Here is a 16,410-nt window from a genome sequence, read left to right as displayed (position 1 = left end):
CTGTAATAGTAACTATCATATCGATATTGACGATAAGCTTCTGTAGATACGGAACCTTGAACTTCCTCAAGAAGTTGGACTCTATGCGTCTGATACAAAATATGTGGAATGCTCTGGGAGGAGACCAAGCTCCGTTACTACGATCAATAGCTGACCTGATGGAATCGTGCCGATCGGAGATCAGACCCACACCATCACATGTCACAATATGTTGTCACAAGTTACTAAGAAAAAACATGCAAAGCATCAGATGTATCTCCCTCAACTATCGCAAATGCAATAGGTACGATATTGTTATTGCCATCCTGTGAAACTGCAACCAACAAATAACCCTTATATTTTCCATACAAATGAGTTCCGTCTACCTGCACTATTGGCTTGCAATGTTTGAATGCTCTAATACAAGGGTAATAACTCCAGAAGACTCGGTGTAATACACAAATATTAGGAACCAAGTCTTCCCCCATAATACGCAAGCATTGTCTCAAAATGAACGACTGCGGATGACTCCTTGTGACACATGTCCTCAAACCATATCGGCAAAGCTTCGTACGAAGCTTCCCAACCTCAAAAAATTGACTCCACTGCCTTCTGTTTTGCCAACCATGCTTTGCGATAACTTATGGTGTAATTAAACTTCGACTATACTTTCGCAATCACTGATTTCACCTTTATGGACGGGTCAACTTCTACCAATGGCTTTATTGCTTCTGCAATTGTGTTGGAATCCAGTTTCGAATGATCTTGAGAAACGGTGGCCCTAGTACAGGTGTGACTACCATTGTACCTCCTTATCTCCCAACAGTACTTCCTGGACATTTTGCTCACCCTGATCAACCAATCACAGTCTGCGCCATACTGGGTGCATTTAGCATAGAATGTTGTCGATTCTGACTCATACACCCAATAATCTACACCTCTACAGATGGTATAATCTTTCATTGTCTTAATTACTGCCTCTTTAGAACTGAATTCTATTCCCACGGTAAATTCACCATCCGTCATAACAGGAAGCTCTGCTGCAATCACGTCACAAATTTTATATTTCAATAAATAATTCATAAATACGTGTCGAATTAATAAAATCTATGATCTATAAATCAATAATAAATCAATCAAAAGTTAATATAATTATTAACTACGTTATCAAATGATATTTAATAAATTAATAATAACACAAGAATGCAAAATATTAAATTTTTCAACATACATGTTTAATTGATAATTAAACCTTAAATCATTACTAATTATATGCTATATTTTTGCCTATTTACCGTTGTCTTAAATATTTGTATCAAACTCAAAACATATGCACAAATCATAATTTAACAAGTCATTATTTAAAATTATGACGTACCTGCATTTACATATTGAGGAAACTTCGGTGCATGCATGGCCTCCAAATCCAACGATCGCATGAAAGTCGGCTCCACAAACGGCTGCTGGTTTGCTAGTGCATTTGCCACATCCGTCACATCCGCCACTATAGCATCGTCAGCTTGATCTTTGTCTATACACGAATCAACGACCTCATAGTTACTTTCAAACTCTTCCTCACTATCACTATTGTAATCTTCCAATTCAATATCTCGGTCTGCTGCAGATTACTGGAACTCAATATATAGTTCGATGAACGATATTTGGGACCGACTTTCAAGATACACTAAAAACATTTCTTGCATGCTCGCTTCATCGGTCATGTATTTCGTTTGAAATTGAACGAACCCATCAAAGACAGATATAGGATATTTGTACAGAATACATGACACTCCCCTAGATATTTGAGAATCCATCTTCTCGCAAATCACACCTTTTAATTCTTCATATGACAGTGTGAAAGGAATTATAATATGTAATGAATTTTCACACACAAATTTTACTTCTTCAGATGTTTGTAACAAAATTTGGTCATGATAATACACTTTTAATCTTACTCTATCATCTATGATAATGGAGAAGAAGAGAAAGACAGAGGTGAGCTTCGGAGATTTGGAGATCGGGAGAAGAGGAAGATGAAGTGGGCTGCTCAGCTTGGGTTGGGTATATATATATATATATTAAACTCAAATCGGACCGTCCAACCTCTTTCATGGTGATTCAAATTTTTTTAAACAATAAAATTGGATTGTCCGATTAGTGAACGACCCGCCCAAAAAAAAAAAAGGAAACCCAGAAATCGCTGGGTCCAATTTGAGTGGCCTGCGAAATTTTTTTCCTACAGCAAAGAAATCGCTGGGTCCGATTTCTTTGGGCAAAAAAAAATTGAACATCAATGCATGAAATCGGTGGGTCCGATTTCTTTACACAACCATCCATCAACCACAAATCGAACGGTCCAATTTGTATCCCCTCTCAACTGTAATAAATCGAACCGTTTGATTTCTTCCCATCACCTAAACACCGTCACAACAGTATAAAACTCCTCTAAATTCCATAACCCAGCGTTACACGAAACTTAGTGTCATATGCAAAAAAAAATTAGCATTTGCAATGATCAGACTCCCAAAATCTTATTAATATTCAAAGGGGAATGCTAGGGAGACAATGACTTTGTTGAACAATATGAACAATCACTAATCAAATAAAAACACACTACATCTCTAAATTAACCTTTTAAATTTTATTATTAAAATAACCATCCGTACATTAATAAAATAAATATCTGATATATCTATTATTTACATTATTTAATATTTTCATTACTTACCTATACTTTTCCATATTCAAAAGATTATTTCTTTCTGATGCCAATCCAAACATTCAGACACTTAAAGAAACAAACACACCAACAAAGCAACAAAAAGACAGGTAAATTAAATTCCCGTAGCTTTCCAATTATGGACATTGAATTTAAATGTCATGTGAAGAAACCCATAACCCACTACTATATTCTAGTAATGGTTCCAACACCAAGGCATGTCACTTCTAAAATTGTTTTCATCAATGGGGACAAGTTTATATGTTTTTTAATTGCTCGGTCAATATTATATAACTGAACATTTTGTTAATTGTAATGTCATCTTGCACTAAAAATAAATTTCCACAAATTGTCACAGATGCATATCTCATCTATTATTAAAAGTAAGATAATCATTTTTATGCTAATGAATTATAGTTCAAATAGTATAGTCTTTTTATACTTAATTAAAAGGTTGTTCAATTAAGAGATTGCGGGTTTGAGTCTCCTATCTTTGATAAAAATAAAAAAGATAATCATTTTTATCAATCATGTTTGGGTGGAGGAAAATCATCAATTAATTGATTAAGCAATTAAAAGCAATCAACAAATTTAAATTGTCTATAAGTATGGGAAATTCAAAACTTTAATGAATCAATTCTCTTTATAAATTTATACATTAAAATTCGACTCTGGTTGTAATCTCATACAAAAACATGTTCTTAAGTTTCCTTAATTTTAAAATAAGACTTGAGATTTAGAAGCTTGAGTTACCTAAAGAGCTGAAGTGGAACATCTTGGATTGGATAGAAAACAGAACTAAACATTATTAGTTAAGCTGAGAAACTACAACAAGCATTCATATGAAAATTTAAACCTGATAATCAATCCTTGTTCTATATTTTATACTCTAATTTGTAGTAAACAATCATAAAGGAAATAAAATTCACTATAATTATTTTACGAGTAAATAGTCAAATTAATCTCTAAAAGATCACTCATTCTTTAAATTGATTCTTAAAAGATTTTTTTAATCAAATTCGTCCTTTAAAGATTTTAAATTAGTCATGTTAGTCCTTCTGTCACTTTGTTTATTTATGGTGTCAAAATTTGCTAATGTGATATATTAAGTGACATCCCACACACATCTAGGAGTCTTAATTGATTATTAACATAATAAATCTATGGAATTAAATCAAATTAAAACCTAATTAAAGGGAGAACTTGAAGCAGTGTTGTCGGAACCGGACCGAACCGGTGACCTAACCGGTCCGGGTGAGCTTCTTGACCGGACAAGGAAGTGAACCGGCCAAATTTGACCAAAACCGGTGAACCGGCGGGTTTCATTTAACCTGGACCGATTCGAACTCTTTTTTCCTTTTTTAATTCCCTTGAAATGACGTCGTTTCCTTTAAAATTAAAAAAAAAAACCTAAGTAAAGAACTGCTGAACTGAAACTGAAACCCTAGCTGGCTCCATTGTCCCCTTTCCCTGTTTCCCTTCCCAAATCCTAAACCTTTTGGCCATGACTCCATGAGAGACCACCTTCCACCTGAGACAGAGAGTGTGAGAGAGACCCGTTCAGCCACCTCACCCGGCTCACCATCGTCGCAGGAGACAACCGTCACAGTGCGCCACCCACAACAGCCCAGAAGCACCTCCATCGAAGATTGAAGTCGCCTACTGCTCGTCGCCTACTGCTCGTCGCCTACTGCTCGTCGCCTCCTGCTCGTCAGTCGTCGCCTCCGGTCTCCCTCAGTCCCTCTTCTCTGCTCATCGCCTCTTGCTCGTCAGTCGTCGCCTTCGGTCTCCCTCAGTCCCTCTTCTGATCTTCTCTGTTCGTTGCCTCCTGCTCGTCAGTCGTCGCCTCCGGCCTCCCTCAGTCTCGCTTCTGATCTTCTCTGCTCATCGCCTCCTGCTCGTCAACTGTCTTCTCTGCTCGTCCCTCCTGGTATGTATTTTTAAGTTTTTATTTTTTTAAGTTATTCTAGATTGTTGATTAATGATTAGTGATTATGTATGTTGATTTCTGTTTGATTTCTGTTAGAATTTAGATTGTTGATTATTCTATTTGATTTCTGTTTGATTTTGATCTTTCTTGGTTGTTGATTTATGTTTGATTTCTGTTCAGTTTGTTGAATATCTATTGTTGTTAGATTGTTGATTAGTCATTTAGTCATTTAGTCCTGGTTGATTAGGAATTTAGGATGGCTTCATCAAATACACCATCAGAAACACTAACTTCTTAGGAACAAAGATCAACTCCTGATCCAACAATTAGAACCCAAAAAAATAATAACAGAGGAACAAATGATCCTGCATGGGGCCATTGTAAACAAGTGGGACCGGATTAACCGGTTCAACCCGTGACCCACCGGTTGAACCAGTGATCCAGTGACCCAGTAGTCTGACCGGTTCGATCACCGGTTCAGTTCTAACAACTATGACTTGAAGTATTGGAATCTCTCAATTTTGGGTTGATTTGATCTAATTTCATAAATTAATCATGTTAATGGTTAATTAAGACTCCTAAATGTGTGTTGGGGTGTCACTTAACGTGTCAAATTTTGACACCATCAACAAATAAAGTGACGGAAGGACTAATATGATTAATTTAAAATCTTTAAAAGATGAATTTGATCAAAAAATTATTCGGAATCCAATTTAAAAACCGAATGATCTTTTAGAAACTAATTTAACCATTTACTCGTTATTTTACATGTGTTTCATTTCATATCATTTTCTTGAAGGACTATTAGGATAAAATATTTTTTGCGTGGTAATTTTTTTTGGACTGGGCGTTGTAATGTTCACATATCACAATAGTTTAAGGCATTGCCATCTTGGACCTGTATTGGGCCAATGAGTCAAACCCGACCCAGTTGTATCACGACCGGCATTATACTTGGCCTTTTTCTTTTTGTCTTGTACTCTTTATGTTAGCATCGGACCCCAATCCAATAGATCAAGAGAAATTGATCTTCTGTAAATTAGGGTTTCCGCTTTTCAGTTTGTTCTCCCATTCCACAGACCACAACGAAGAAGAACGAGGGAGTCAACGAGAGGATGAGGAAGAGGAAGAATTATTCCGTCAACCTGAAATCTGATAAAAGCCACTACAACCCTGCTCTCATAAGTATGCCACTTCTCAATCTTGAATTTTATATTGTAACAGAGGATGAAGCAGTGTGATTTAGGTGTTGTTTGTTTGTTCAGAGAAGCAAAAAGAATTCTATAAGAATGCCAAGAATGTAAAGAAGTTTAAGAAGATGTTAAAGCATCAAACGGAGCAAAGCGATCGTTTCTCGACACAGAAACTGATGATTGAGGTTCTTCGATATATCATAACTGTTATAGGTCAAGATTCTAATAGTTGAATCCATTAATTTCAATTTTCTATTTGATGGTGCAGAATAGCAGTGCTGAGATGAAAGAGGATAAGTGCGATAGTGAGAGGAGGCGGAAGAAAAAGTATTGTTTGGAAGAATTGTACAGGAAGAAGCATGAAGAGAAAGAGAGAGAAAGAATGGAAAGAGAAGCAGCCATGATGGCAAAGAAGGAAGAGAGAGAAGAAGCCCAAGCCAGGAGAAAAGCTCTGCGTGACAAAATGCTTAAGAAGACCAGAAAAGGGCAGCCTCTTATGAAATACAGAATTGAACATCTTCTGAGTACTATTCAAGCCTCATCTCAAATTTAATCATCCTAATCCTCTTGATTCAACTTATGCAATAGCAATAGTTGTTGATTGTGCATGTTTAAAATCGTTGTTAATCATAACAATTTTGTACTCAAATTGTTCCCGGTATCCTGCTCTCAGCCTTTCACCCTTGTAAACATTGTTTTATCCAAAGTTAACTCTATTGATGCCATGAAATATTTACTCAAAATTAGATAGAAAATCGGACAAACTTGAGATTTAGAAGCTTTCAAGTTACATGTAAAATAAATTGAACTTTGTTCATAATATTATACTTTCTAAAAATCTAAGGATTAAAATGGTGTTTTTTCTATTGTGAGACCTATTTAGAAGAGTAAGAACATGAAATTTTTTTAAAATGAAACAATGGGATTAGAGAGTGCCTAGAAACTGATTAAGGTTCATGTAAATCAATGGCGTTAGGGATGTCAACGGGGCAGGGCGGGGGATGCCTCCCTGCTCCCCATCTCCGTCCCCGTTCTTCGCCGCCGGAGAATATTGTTCTCTTGGGTCCCATTTCCTGCCTCTCTGATAGTTATGACTAATTATTAATTTCTATAGGAATAGAGCTGAAAGTATCCATTCTATACAAAACCAGCAAGATGGTGATTTTTTATACAGTCTAAATGACAAGATGGTGATTTTTTTCAAAATGACGCAGTGGGGGACGCCACGACGAGTCAGAGCACAGAGCAGTGGACGAGGTAGAGGATGTGGCAGCGAATAGGAGAATGAACAACGATACGGTGAGGGTGATGGAACGGTGAGAGGTGACAATGCAATGAGACGTGAGAGTGGCGAACAGAGTTGTGGAAAAGAACGCCATGAATATAGAGAACGACATGGTGAGAGTGATGGAACAGTGAGGCGGTGACAATGCAATGAGACGTGAGAGTGGCAAGGGAGTGGCTACAGAGAGGTTGAATGGAGTAAGAAAGACGCTAGGGATTTGGATGGAGTATGAAAAACGCTAGAGATCTATGAATTGAAGAAAGGTTATAATATAAATGAGGATTATGAATTTTGGGTTTCTCTCTCTATATATATGGCATGTTAAATGACTAATAAATATATGAGAAATAAATTATTAAAGATAATTAAGTAAATTCATGAAATTCGGGAATTAGCGGGGACGGGGTGGGAATTAATGCTCCGGGTCCCTGCGCCTGTCTCAGGAGAATTTTGCCTCCGTTTTTATTCCTGCGAAAAAAATTCTTCACAGTCGGATTTCTATTCGAATTTCTACAGTCCTTGTAGGGATCCCCGCATCTCGAAGAGTTTTACCATCCCTAAATGGCGCGTATATTGGAGAGGATGAAGAGAGGCGGGCAAGTAAGACCAACTCAAATAGAATATGAGAGTAAATGGATATAGTGGTTATGTGTTATATATAATTCCATAATAAAAAAGCACGCCGTGGGTGAATACTTAACAAAAGTAGAAGGTGGAGGGTGGTGTTGTTATATAGGTGAGGTGGTATTAGAAAAATCAAAGGGAGAGGCTGTGCTTGATGGTCTGGAAAAGACGTTGCAATTTTTTATTGAATATTATTGAGTGGTTTAAAGGTAATAAAGAAACATCTTTGGGAGTTAAGGTTTCTAAGGAACAACACATAGTATGATTAAAATACTCCGAATCATATGCTTGATGTATGGGAGCGCCAATCATAGTTTTTGAGTGCGGATGACGGCTCATGGCAGTGAGCCAAAATCCGCCAAAAAATTATGACAGATGGCATCATGGAAAATGATGGATTACCTAAAAAATGCATATATAAATATAATAAACTATAAAATCTAATCTATATAATCATTTTTCTAGTCATAAGACAACTAATTAATGTAGCAAAATGAGTAAATATAGTAGCAAATTTAGCAAATAAACATAAGACATAGAACATAAAAACTAAAAACTTAAAAGAAAGTCCAAAGCCATTGTCTCATTAGAATCAGGGGTAAGTGTATTAGAATCAGGGGCTTGTTTGGAAGTATACATAGTGAACTAAACGAAAAAAAAAAATTGGAGAAAAATTTGGAAGAGAGGGAGATAATGAACTGAACAAAAAAAATAATATGCAAGAAACTACGAACCAGAGAAAGAGGAACGGTGGTTCGCAGCGGCAGCAAGGAACGACTGTGGTGATGAGGGCGGCGACGATCAGTAGCGACCGGCGACAGGCGGCATTGACAATCGACAGTGACGAGATGCACAGAGAACAGAGAGGGAGAAGAGTTTTCACGTGAAGAAGAGGCGCAGAGAACAGTGAGGGAGTTTTTGAATAATTAGGGTTATTGGTATCACTTAGGGTTGTCTAATTTACCCAATTACCCTTAGATTTTTTTAAAAAATCCGTAGAAACCCTATATTTCCGCCATATGTATGGGCGTATGGCGTTCCGCCATGGCGCCACCGCAATTGCGGCTGCCTTTTCGCCTGCCGTGAAAACCACATTGCGGCGACCTCCTTATGCCGGCGAGGCCAAAATCCGCCACCACATAAATGCCATGGCGCTGCCATTGCCATTTTTTTTAAACACTGGCGCCAATGAGTTGAAAGAGAGGGAAAATGGGAAGCAAATGGCAATGGCTAATAACAGCCTCTGGGTCTGTTGGGAACAAGAAGAATATGGCATGGGAGAGGGTTAAGGCATGGAAAAGGGATATAAAGAGGAATGCTAGAAAGCCATCAAAATTTATTATTTTTGGCCATCACTTAGTTATTAATGTTTAAAAGTGTGGATTAAAATTTGTTGTTGGATCACTAGATTAAAGAAATTAGATTGATGGTTAAAAGTGATAGTCAAAAACAATAAATTCTGGTGGTCATCTAGAATTTCTCGAGATATAAAAGCTTGGTGATCATAGGAGAGGCATGTGTAGCTGGGTTGGAATGTAAAGTAATGAAAATGTTTTGTTTTGCATGTTTATTTCATGTCGAGGATATGTGGTAATATTCTGTGGGGGTTACTTATTGTTCCTTGATGGCAATGGCAAGGGAAAATGTTTAACCAACCATAGGATATTATTTTGTCTATTCTCCCTTTTATATGGATCGAGTGTGTATTGAACAATCTAAAAAAATCTAAAAATCTATGAATTAAAAGTGTGGCTCAATGGAGAAGCTAGGGTTACTTGAGGAGCTGAAGTGAAACAGAATTATACATTGTATATTAGTTCACCAAAGAAATTATAACAATTAATCATATGAAAATTCAAACATGACAATCAATCCTTATTATGTATTTCATTTGATATAATTTTCTTGAAGAGAAGAAACAAAAAAAAAAAAAAGTAAAAAAAGGACTCCATAGTCACTCAGAAATGTCTACTCAAAATTAAATGGAAATTGTGACAGATTTAACTAAAAATTTACATCCTAAGGGAAATGGACGACATATGTAACTTGAGAGCAAAACCATGGTTTCCAGTGGGATTAGCAGTTTAGCCCCAAACATTTGCAGAAAATTAGAACTCCACAAATGATGTCAACTACAAGTAGCAAGCAAAGAATAATCATTCCCCCACCCCTGTTTTTACCATTCTTAGGGACTAAGGAGCTTCCCTTTCAATTATTGATTGAGTTGGTGGATTCATTATTACATTTTCTACAAGGGATAGAGACCTACTCGAACTGTAATATTCATTTGAGGCGTTATTTGAACTAAGAGGTCTAGATGTTTCTATCATAAGATGAGAAGAGTTGTTACCCTTAGGAGAACTCGTGCCGGATTTGGTTGATGCTACATCTTCACAAACCAAGGGCAAAATTGCCGATGGTTGGTCGGTATCAACTTCTTTCCTGCAGAATTCATCGTCTACAACAAGATCATAGCTATTTGCAGTTCGCAATTCTTGGGCTAGGGTGCACCACCAACAACAAAACCAAAGAGTGCAATCGGAAACTGAAGGTTTACCAAAACAGAATTTATAGGCAGGCAAATTGAACCTCTTTCTCATTCGGATCCTCCAAAATCCACCATACAGTAAACCCAAAAAACAAAGGATGATTCCAATGGCCACAAGACCTTGTCTAACTTTATCATCATCAATATTAACAGCAGCCAATGTGAAAATCCAGAAAGGTGCAATGCAAAACAGAATAAAAGTGGCAATATGAACATACATGTTTCCGAATCCAAGTCTCTCCATATTCCACCCAAAGACACAGAAAGTGCAAAAAAGTGAGAGATATGCCAGAGAAATATCGTCCCAAATGTCAAAAATTCCTCCATTCCACTTTGGTCTATCTTCAATAATCTTTTCTTGATCCTTGGATGCAAATGAATATATTTTCTCGTGTGCGTTCTCTCTCAATTGCTCTTGCCTTTGAGAAAATGTAGTTTGAATCTGTGCTTCTTCATCAATCTCGCAATCATAGTCCTTCCCAAGTGGGCTAAGAATGATGTACAAACCTGCAATTGCTGGCGTAGCAATTGAAAAAGATACACATATTCCAACTCCTATGACAGGCCTCTCAGACCTTTTATACCCCAAGTTTAGACCACAGAGTGCATATTGAGAAAGACAATTCACATGAAGGAGAATGACCACTACCATCATGTGCACCCACTCATTCGGCTTATAAGTCCCATTTTTGCAGTATATCTTTCGCAACCTAGAGATGTCGTTCGGCCTCCATCTACACAAAAGAAAAAGGTGGTAGAACCGCTTCGGATGTTGGTACAAACACATAAGCGTAAAAAGTGCATTGAGTATTTGATTGTTTACTTCAAACCATGCATTTCTCTGAGATTTTCTTGTCAACACATTATTCAACATGCCTGTCATCACAAGGAACAGAATTGCACCCGAGACAGCAACACAGGCTATCCAAAAGAAAAGGGCCATATTCATTGGATTTTTAATCCATTCCATGCACACCTTCTTGACGGAACCCCAACCGAGTTTCTGACCAAACATGTTACTGAATCGTGATCTCATGCCATGAGAACTAGGAGCAGGTACAGATTGTGAAATCTGATCTCTGTCGGAAGTGAGCCGTTTTAATTTGGCAGATGCAGAACCAAATTTTAGGGACTTGATCCAGCATGAAAGGGAACTAGAGACAGTGCCTTCGAACTTTCCCTGAGGATTTTCACTGTTCAGAATTGTCTGTTGTGAAGTTGCAAGATCAACTGAAGCAAACTCCATTTTACTCCTACTAGATTCCGCAGTTTCATCATTCCCGGTATTCCCAATCCCGTTATTATCAACTAAAACCATTGTTGATAGAAAACTATGAGCTTTCGCAATCAAACACCATCATCAATATGTTAAAGGTACAAAACAGTTACTGCAGAGACATAAATAACAATCTGTTTTCAGATTTCCAATCAATAACAAATTCCCTATGATCAACTCAAAAGCAACAAGCAAAGTGGTATTTATTATTCAAGGCCCAAGCAAATTAAAAATGAAGGCCCTGATTGCATTCCTCATGCAACAACAATTATAAACTGATTACTTTATAAACTTATTACCTATCAAAATTAATGATTTATAATTTACAAACTAGGAACTAGAAGCTACTGAAAAGTGAAAAAAATCCAAATTCCAATAGTTACCAACCAATTCATCTCACAGAACAATTTAAAAAAAAAAAAAAAAAAAACTCAAACCCCCCATCTCAAGAATAAAATTGCATGAGAGGCATCATCATATAAACCTGGAAATTAAATTATGCCAAATAACAGAATAATATGATAAAAATTAAAATTAAGAAAATAATAACAAAACAAAAAATGGAGATGAAGGAGTTCATGGAAAGTGAGTTAGACAGACATACCTAATCGCCGACGCGGCAATGCAAAATGAAGAATGCGTTGGATGCAAGAGATTCCGCCATGTATGGCTACATAAGTTAGAAAAAAGTTCCCGAAAGGAAGAACGGAATCAAAATTCTAAGTAATGAAAGGTAGGAAAGAAGAGAAGAATCAAATTTGACGTGACAACAGAAAAAACAAAAGAAAATTGAAGAAAGGAGATTGGTTTTGGGATTTTGGTTGTTCAACATTGTCAAAAAGTGAGTGCTGGTGGTCACCGGTTGCCACCTTCCTCAAAAGAGAAAAGAAAAAGAAAAAGAGAAGAATGAGATGATGATGATGATGTTGTTGCGACTTGTGTGAGGACTTCATTTATTTTATTGAAAAATTTTACTATAACAATGTTATATAGCTAATAAATATTATTATTTTTTATTATTATTTAATTAGTTATAATTTATATATATATATATATATATATTATTATAATTTTTATTTATTTTTTTAAAATTTATATACATAAATTAATAAATTTTATTAATTAAAAATAATTTAATTTTTATACTAATTACTCAAAATATTAAAAATTAATGTCCTCTACAAATTTCTCATTCCATTAACCTTGTAAGGCTCTTGTAAATTTTAAATTGTAACACAATTACTACAATATCCTAGATTTTCTCCATTTCCTATTATGTTGTTTTTCTATTTTTGGGATATTTCCATTTCACCCTTTGCTTGTCCGATTAAGGAAGGACCTACAATACCCAATTTTCCAAAATGAATGCAATTTCCTATGTTTGTTATAATAATAATAATAATAATAATAATAATAATAATAATAAGGGTAATATACTATAATAAATAAAATGCACTCAAAATTTATCAGAATGCACAAAATGAAAAATGGATACCAAAATGTATTTTTCGCCTAATCTATGTAAACCGCGACAGGAGTCTCGCGGTTTACAGAATACACATAATCTGCTACAGGGGTGTCGCGGATTACGTACAAGAAGAAGTGAACATAAACTGCGATAGGGGTGTTGCGGTTTACGTGTGTGCGTGAAATGTGCATAAACCGCCAGAGGGGTGTAGCGTTTATGCATTACTATAAATACGCTGGAGGGGTCTCGTGGATTATATTTGTGCTGGAAAAAAAATCTATTCTAAAGAGAGAAGTAGTGGAATCTAGAGAGAGGAATAGAGAGAATATTGGTTGATTTGAGTTGAGATAGGAGTTGTGACCATGGCGGAGGCACGCAGTCTATACAGGCTCAACGGCGTTGCGCACGTGGCCGGGAGCATAAACGAAGAGGTTAGCATTATAATTTTTAGTTAACTTATTTTGTATAATGTTGTTTGTATTTTTCGTTATTTTGGTTATTTTTAATTTCGTTATTATTAGTTAACGTATTTAAATTTAGATTTACATTATTATTTTTATCAGAAAATATAGTATTTAAATTATTTAAATTATTATTTTAATTGAATTTCGTGATTAGAAAATAGGAAGTGTATGTTCACAGCTTAAACATTAAAACTGTAGTTATGTGGTAGATGACTATTAATTAAAGTTGGGTTTTTTATATGTTTGGTTTATTCTGTGATATTCTCCAGCCGACTAGGTGTATATATAGTGTCTAGAGGCAGCAGAACATGCCTATGCATGACAGGATCATACCATATCTGAAGAGGGCCGGTTTGTACCACTTGGCGAGGCTCAACGCCAGGTGGTTCTGGTTGGATGAGCCCTTAGTCAGTGCTTTTATTGAGCAGTGGCGTCCTGAGACGCATACCTTTCATATGCCCTTTGGAGAGTGCACTATCACGCTGTAGAATGTAGCGTACTAGTTGGGGCTGTCCATGGATGGTTTACCTATATCCGGGTGCCTTACTGATTTTGAGAAGTTTATGAAAGAAGGCAGACCGGCGTGGGAGTGGTTTGAGGAGCTGTTTGGCGAGCTGCCACCACAGAATAAGGTGAAGCAGTATACAGTCCACTTCACCTGGTTTCATGAGAGGTTCAGGGTGCTGCTAGCTGATGCTACGGAAGAGACCGTACGCATATATGCACGGACTTACATTATGATGCTGCTTTCCACTCAGTTGTTCGGTGACAAGAGTGGAAACTGGGTTCATATACGGTGGTTGCCCTTTGTGGCGAGGCTGGATGATATGGGCAGTTATAGCTGGGGTTCGGCAGCGTTGGCCTGACTATATCGGTGCATGTGTCGGATGGCCAACAGAAACGTGACGAACTTGGCAGGCCCCCTTCAGCTACTGCAGTCATGGATTTTTTGGCAATTTCCTAGCCTCAGGCCGCGGGGTTTCAACACATATTCCTTCCCATTGGCATCTAGGCTTGAGACTATAACTATTTTTATTATGGTTATGCCTGTTAACTTTCTATAACGTCTTTTACGTTCAGGTGGCCCACTTATCTGCCTTCATCCGACCACAAGGAGGAGAGAGTCATCCAGCTTCACCTAACATTGGACTGATTAGGCGATCGAGATGTAAGTTCATTCATTTTCTTTCAATTTTTATGTAGTACTTAACTATATATTTGTTAGTTAAATTTTCATCTAGCACTTAACTAATTAATATATTCTGTCAACATCTGTAGATTGTCTAGAGTCGTATGCTTCGCTCAACGTGATGGCTGTTGTGCATCCAGAGATTCTCACCGAGGAGCACAGTCAGTTATGGCGTGCATGTACTTGCCTGATATACTTCGCCGTCATTGAGTGGCACCGGGTTGATAGGGTGCTGCCACAGCTGAGTGGCGTTCAGAATGAGCCTGAGCCGGCATCAAACATTGATTGGCTCCATGCCAAGGACGGGAGGGGTGGGGACAGATGGTTCCCGAGCTACTACCAGGTATGGCACCTTAGTTGGCAGAACAGGATCGATGCTGTCCTGACTATCCCCCGGGTGCCTGATCTCGGGCCGTCCGTAGACTTCCTGCGGTGGTGGACAGAGTGGCTCTTAGGTTTCTATCGCCAGATTCCATGATTGCTGATCCTAGGACTGAGGAGATCTCACAAGATGTTACTCAGAGAGGGTCGTCACAGGCTCCTCCGAGGGTACCCATGCAAGACGTGCCAGATAACAGGCGCGTCGAGCGGCGACGATGCGTTGGTACCCGGGCTACAGACCGGGAGTGGCGATAGTTGGATGACATGATTCAAGATGATAGATCTGGTGGCGACGGAGTCGGACATGCCGGTCACCGTGTCCGGCGTGGCCGTCCTCAGCGTCGGGGTGGTTCATCGGGGGGCACATCTGCTGGTCCTAGTGATAGACCTGCTGAGCATGCAACAGCGGATACCCAGGAGGTTCCTCTTACACATGTTTCCAGCTCCCAGGTATACCACGACATCCATGGCCAGATGTATGATGACCTGGCGGGCCCGACCTTCACAATGGATATGGAGCACGAGGTTGGGAGTTCACAGTTCTATTCTGACTTTGCAGATCTTATCCGGGATGACGTCCCTCAAGATTTTCATCAGCAGACCCCACAGGATCAGGTGCCTGAGACCCAGCCCCAGATGGACGTTGCGCAGGGGTACCGCCTATATATGGATGACATGCAGCGGTACCAGCCACAGATGTCTGACCCTCATGGATTCCAGCACCAGCTACATGTAGACCTGAATGAGCCTACTGGCAGTCCGTATGATAGTTGGTTGGGCATGGGAGGGATGCCTGCATCTGCATATGGCGTGGGCATGCCGGTCGATCCTCCAGCACAGCAGCGCCAGAGGCCCACCAGAGTGAGGCGGGCCGCTTGATGTAGTACAGGATCGCATCTCCTGGGCGCATTTGGACATGACTCTGCCGACGAGGATCAGGATAGGCAGGGGCCTTAGCTTACTATTTTATCTTTCCATTCATGATGTCTATGTATGTCGGATTTACCAGGTACTTTTGTATTATATGTGTTTGTACTTAGTTTATTTCCATTGAATTAGGTGTATGTAATGTATGTTTTTTGTTAACCACACACTTTGTTTTATGTTTTATATAAATATTTATAGTAATGCATAAACCGCTACACCCCTCTAGCGGTTTATGCATATTTCACGCACACACGTAAACCGCGACACCTCTGAAGATGTTGAGATGGATGAGTGGTCATACACGATTGGATAAAATAAAGAACGAAGATATAAGGGAGAGAGTTGGAGTAGCACCCATTGTGGAAAACATGGTTGAATCACATCTCAGGTGGTTTGGACAAGTGAGAAGAAGACCGATAGAACATCC

General features: G+C 38.2%; 2 protein-coding genes across 3 annotated transcripts; one reads left to right on the top strand and one right to left on the bottom strand.

The window, feature by feature from the left end:
- Positions 1-5,561: 5,561 nt before the first annotated feature.
- Positions 5,562-7,471, top strand: LOC112783255 (uncharacterized). The gene is made up of 4 exons (XM_025826110.3): positions 5,562-5,813; positions 5,894-6,006; positions 6,090-6,345; positions 7,036-7,471. Exons 1-4 carry the CDS (start codon positions 5,744-5,746, stop codon positions 7,080-7,082), a joined length of 486 nt encoding a protein of 161 aa, XP_025681895.1. The 5' UTR covers positions 5,562-5,743; the 3' UTR covers positions 7,083-7,471.
- A 2,121-nt stretch (positions 7,472-9,592) lies between these two features.
- Positions 9,593-12,514, bottom strand: LOC112783254 (uncharacterized). Of its 2 annotated transcripts, none has more exons than XM_025826108.2 (2): positions 12,159-12,514; positions 9,593-11,666 (listed from the first exon to the last, which is right to left on the bottom strand). In XM_025826108.2, the coding sequence occupies exon 2, from the start codon at positions 11,594-11,596 to the stop codon at positions 9,923-9,925; it is 1,674 nt and encodes a 557-aa protein (XP_025681893.1). In that variant the 5' UTR covers positions 11,597-11,666; positions 12,159-12,514; the 3' UTR covers positions 9,593-9,922. The 2 variants fall into 2 exon arrangements, with proteins under 2 accessions (XP_025681893.1, XP_025681894.1); XM_025826109.2 differs by having other exon boundaries at positions 9,593-11,586; positions 12,159-12,485.
- Between the last annotated feature and the right edge of the window lie 3,896 nt (positions 12,515-16,410).

This window comes from Arachis hypogaea, chromosome 20, assembly GCF_003086295.3.
Source record: "Arachis hypogaea cultivar Tifrunner chromosome 20, arahy.Tifrunner.gnm2.J5K5, whole genome shotgun sequence".
Taxonomy (NCBI): Eukaryota; Viridiplantae; Streptophyta; class Magnoliopsida; order Fabales; family Fabaceae; genus Arachis; species Arachis hypogaea.
Note: the sequence above shows the minus strand (reverse complement) of the source record. Positions and strands in the feature narration are given on the sequence as shown.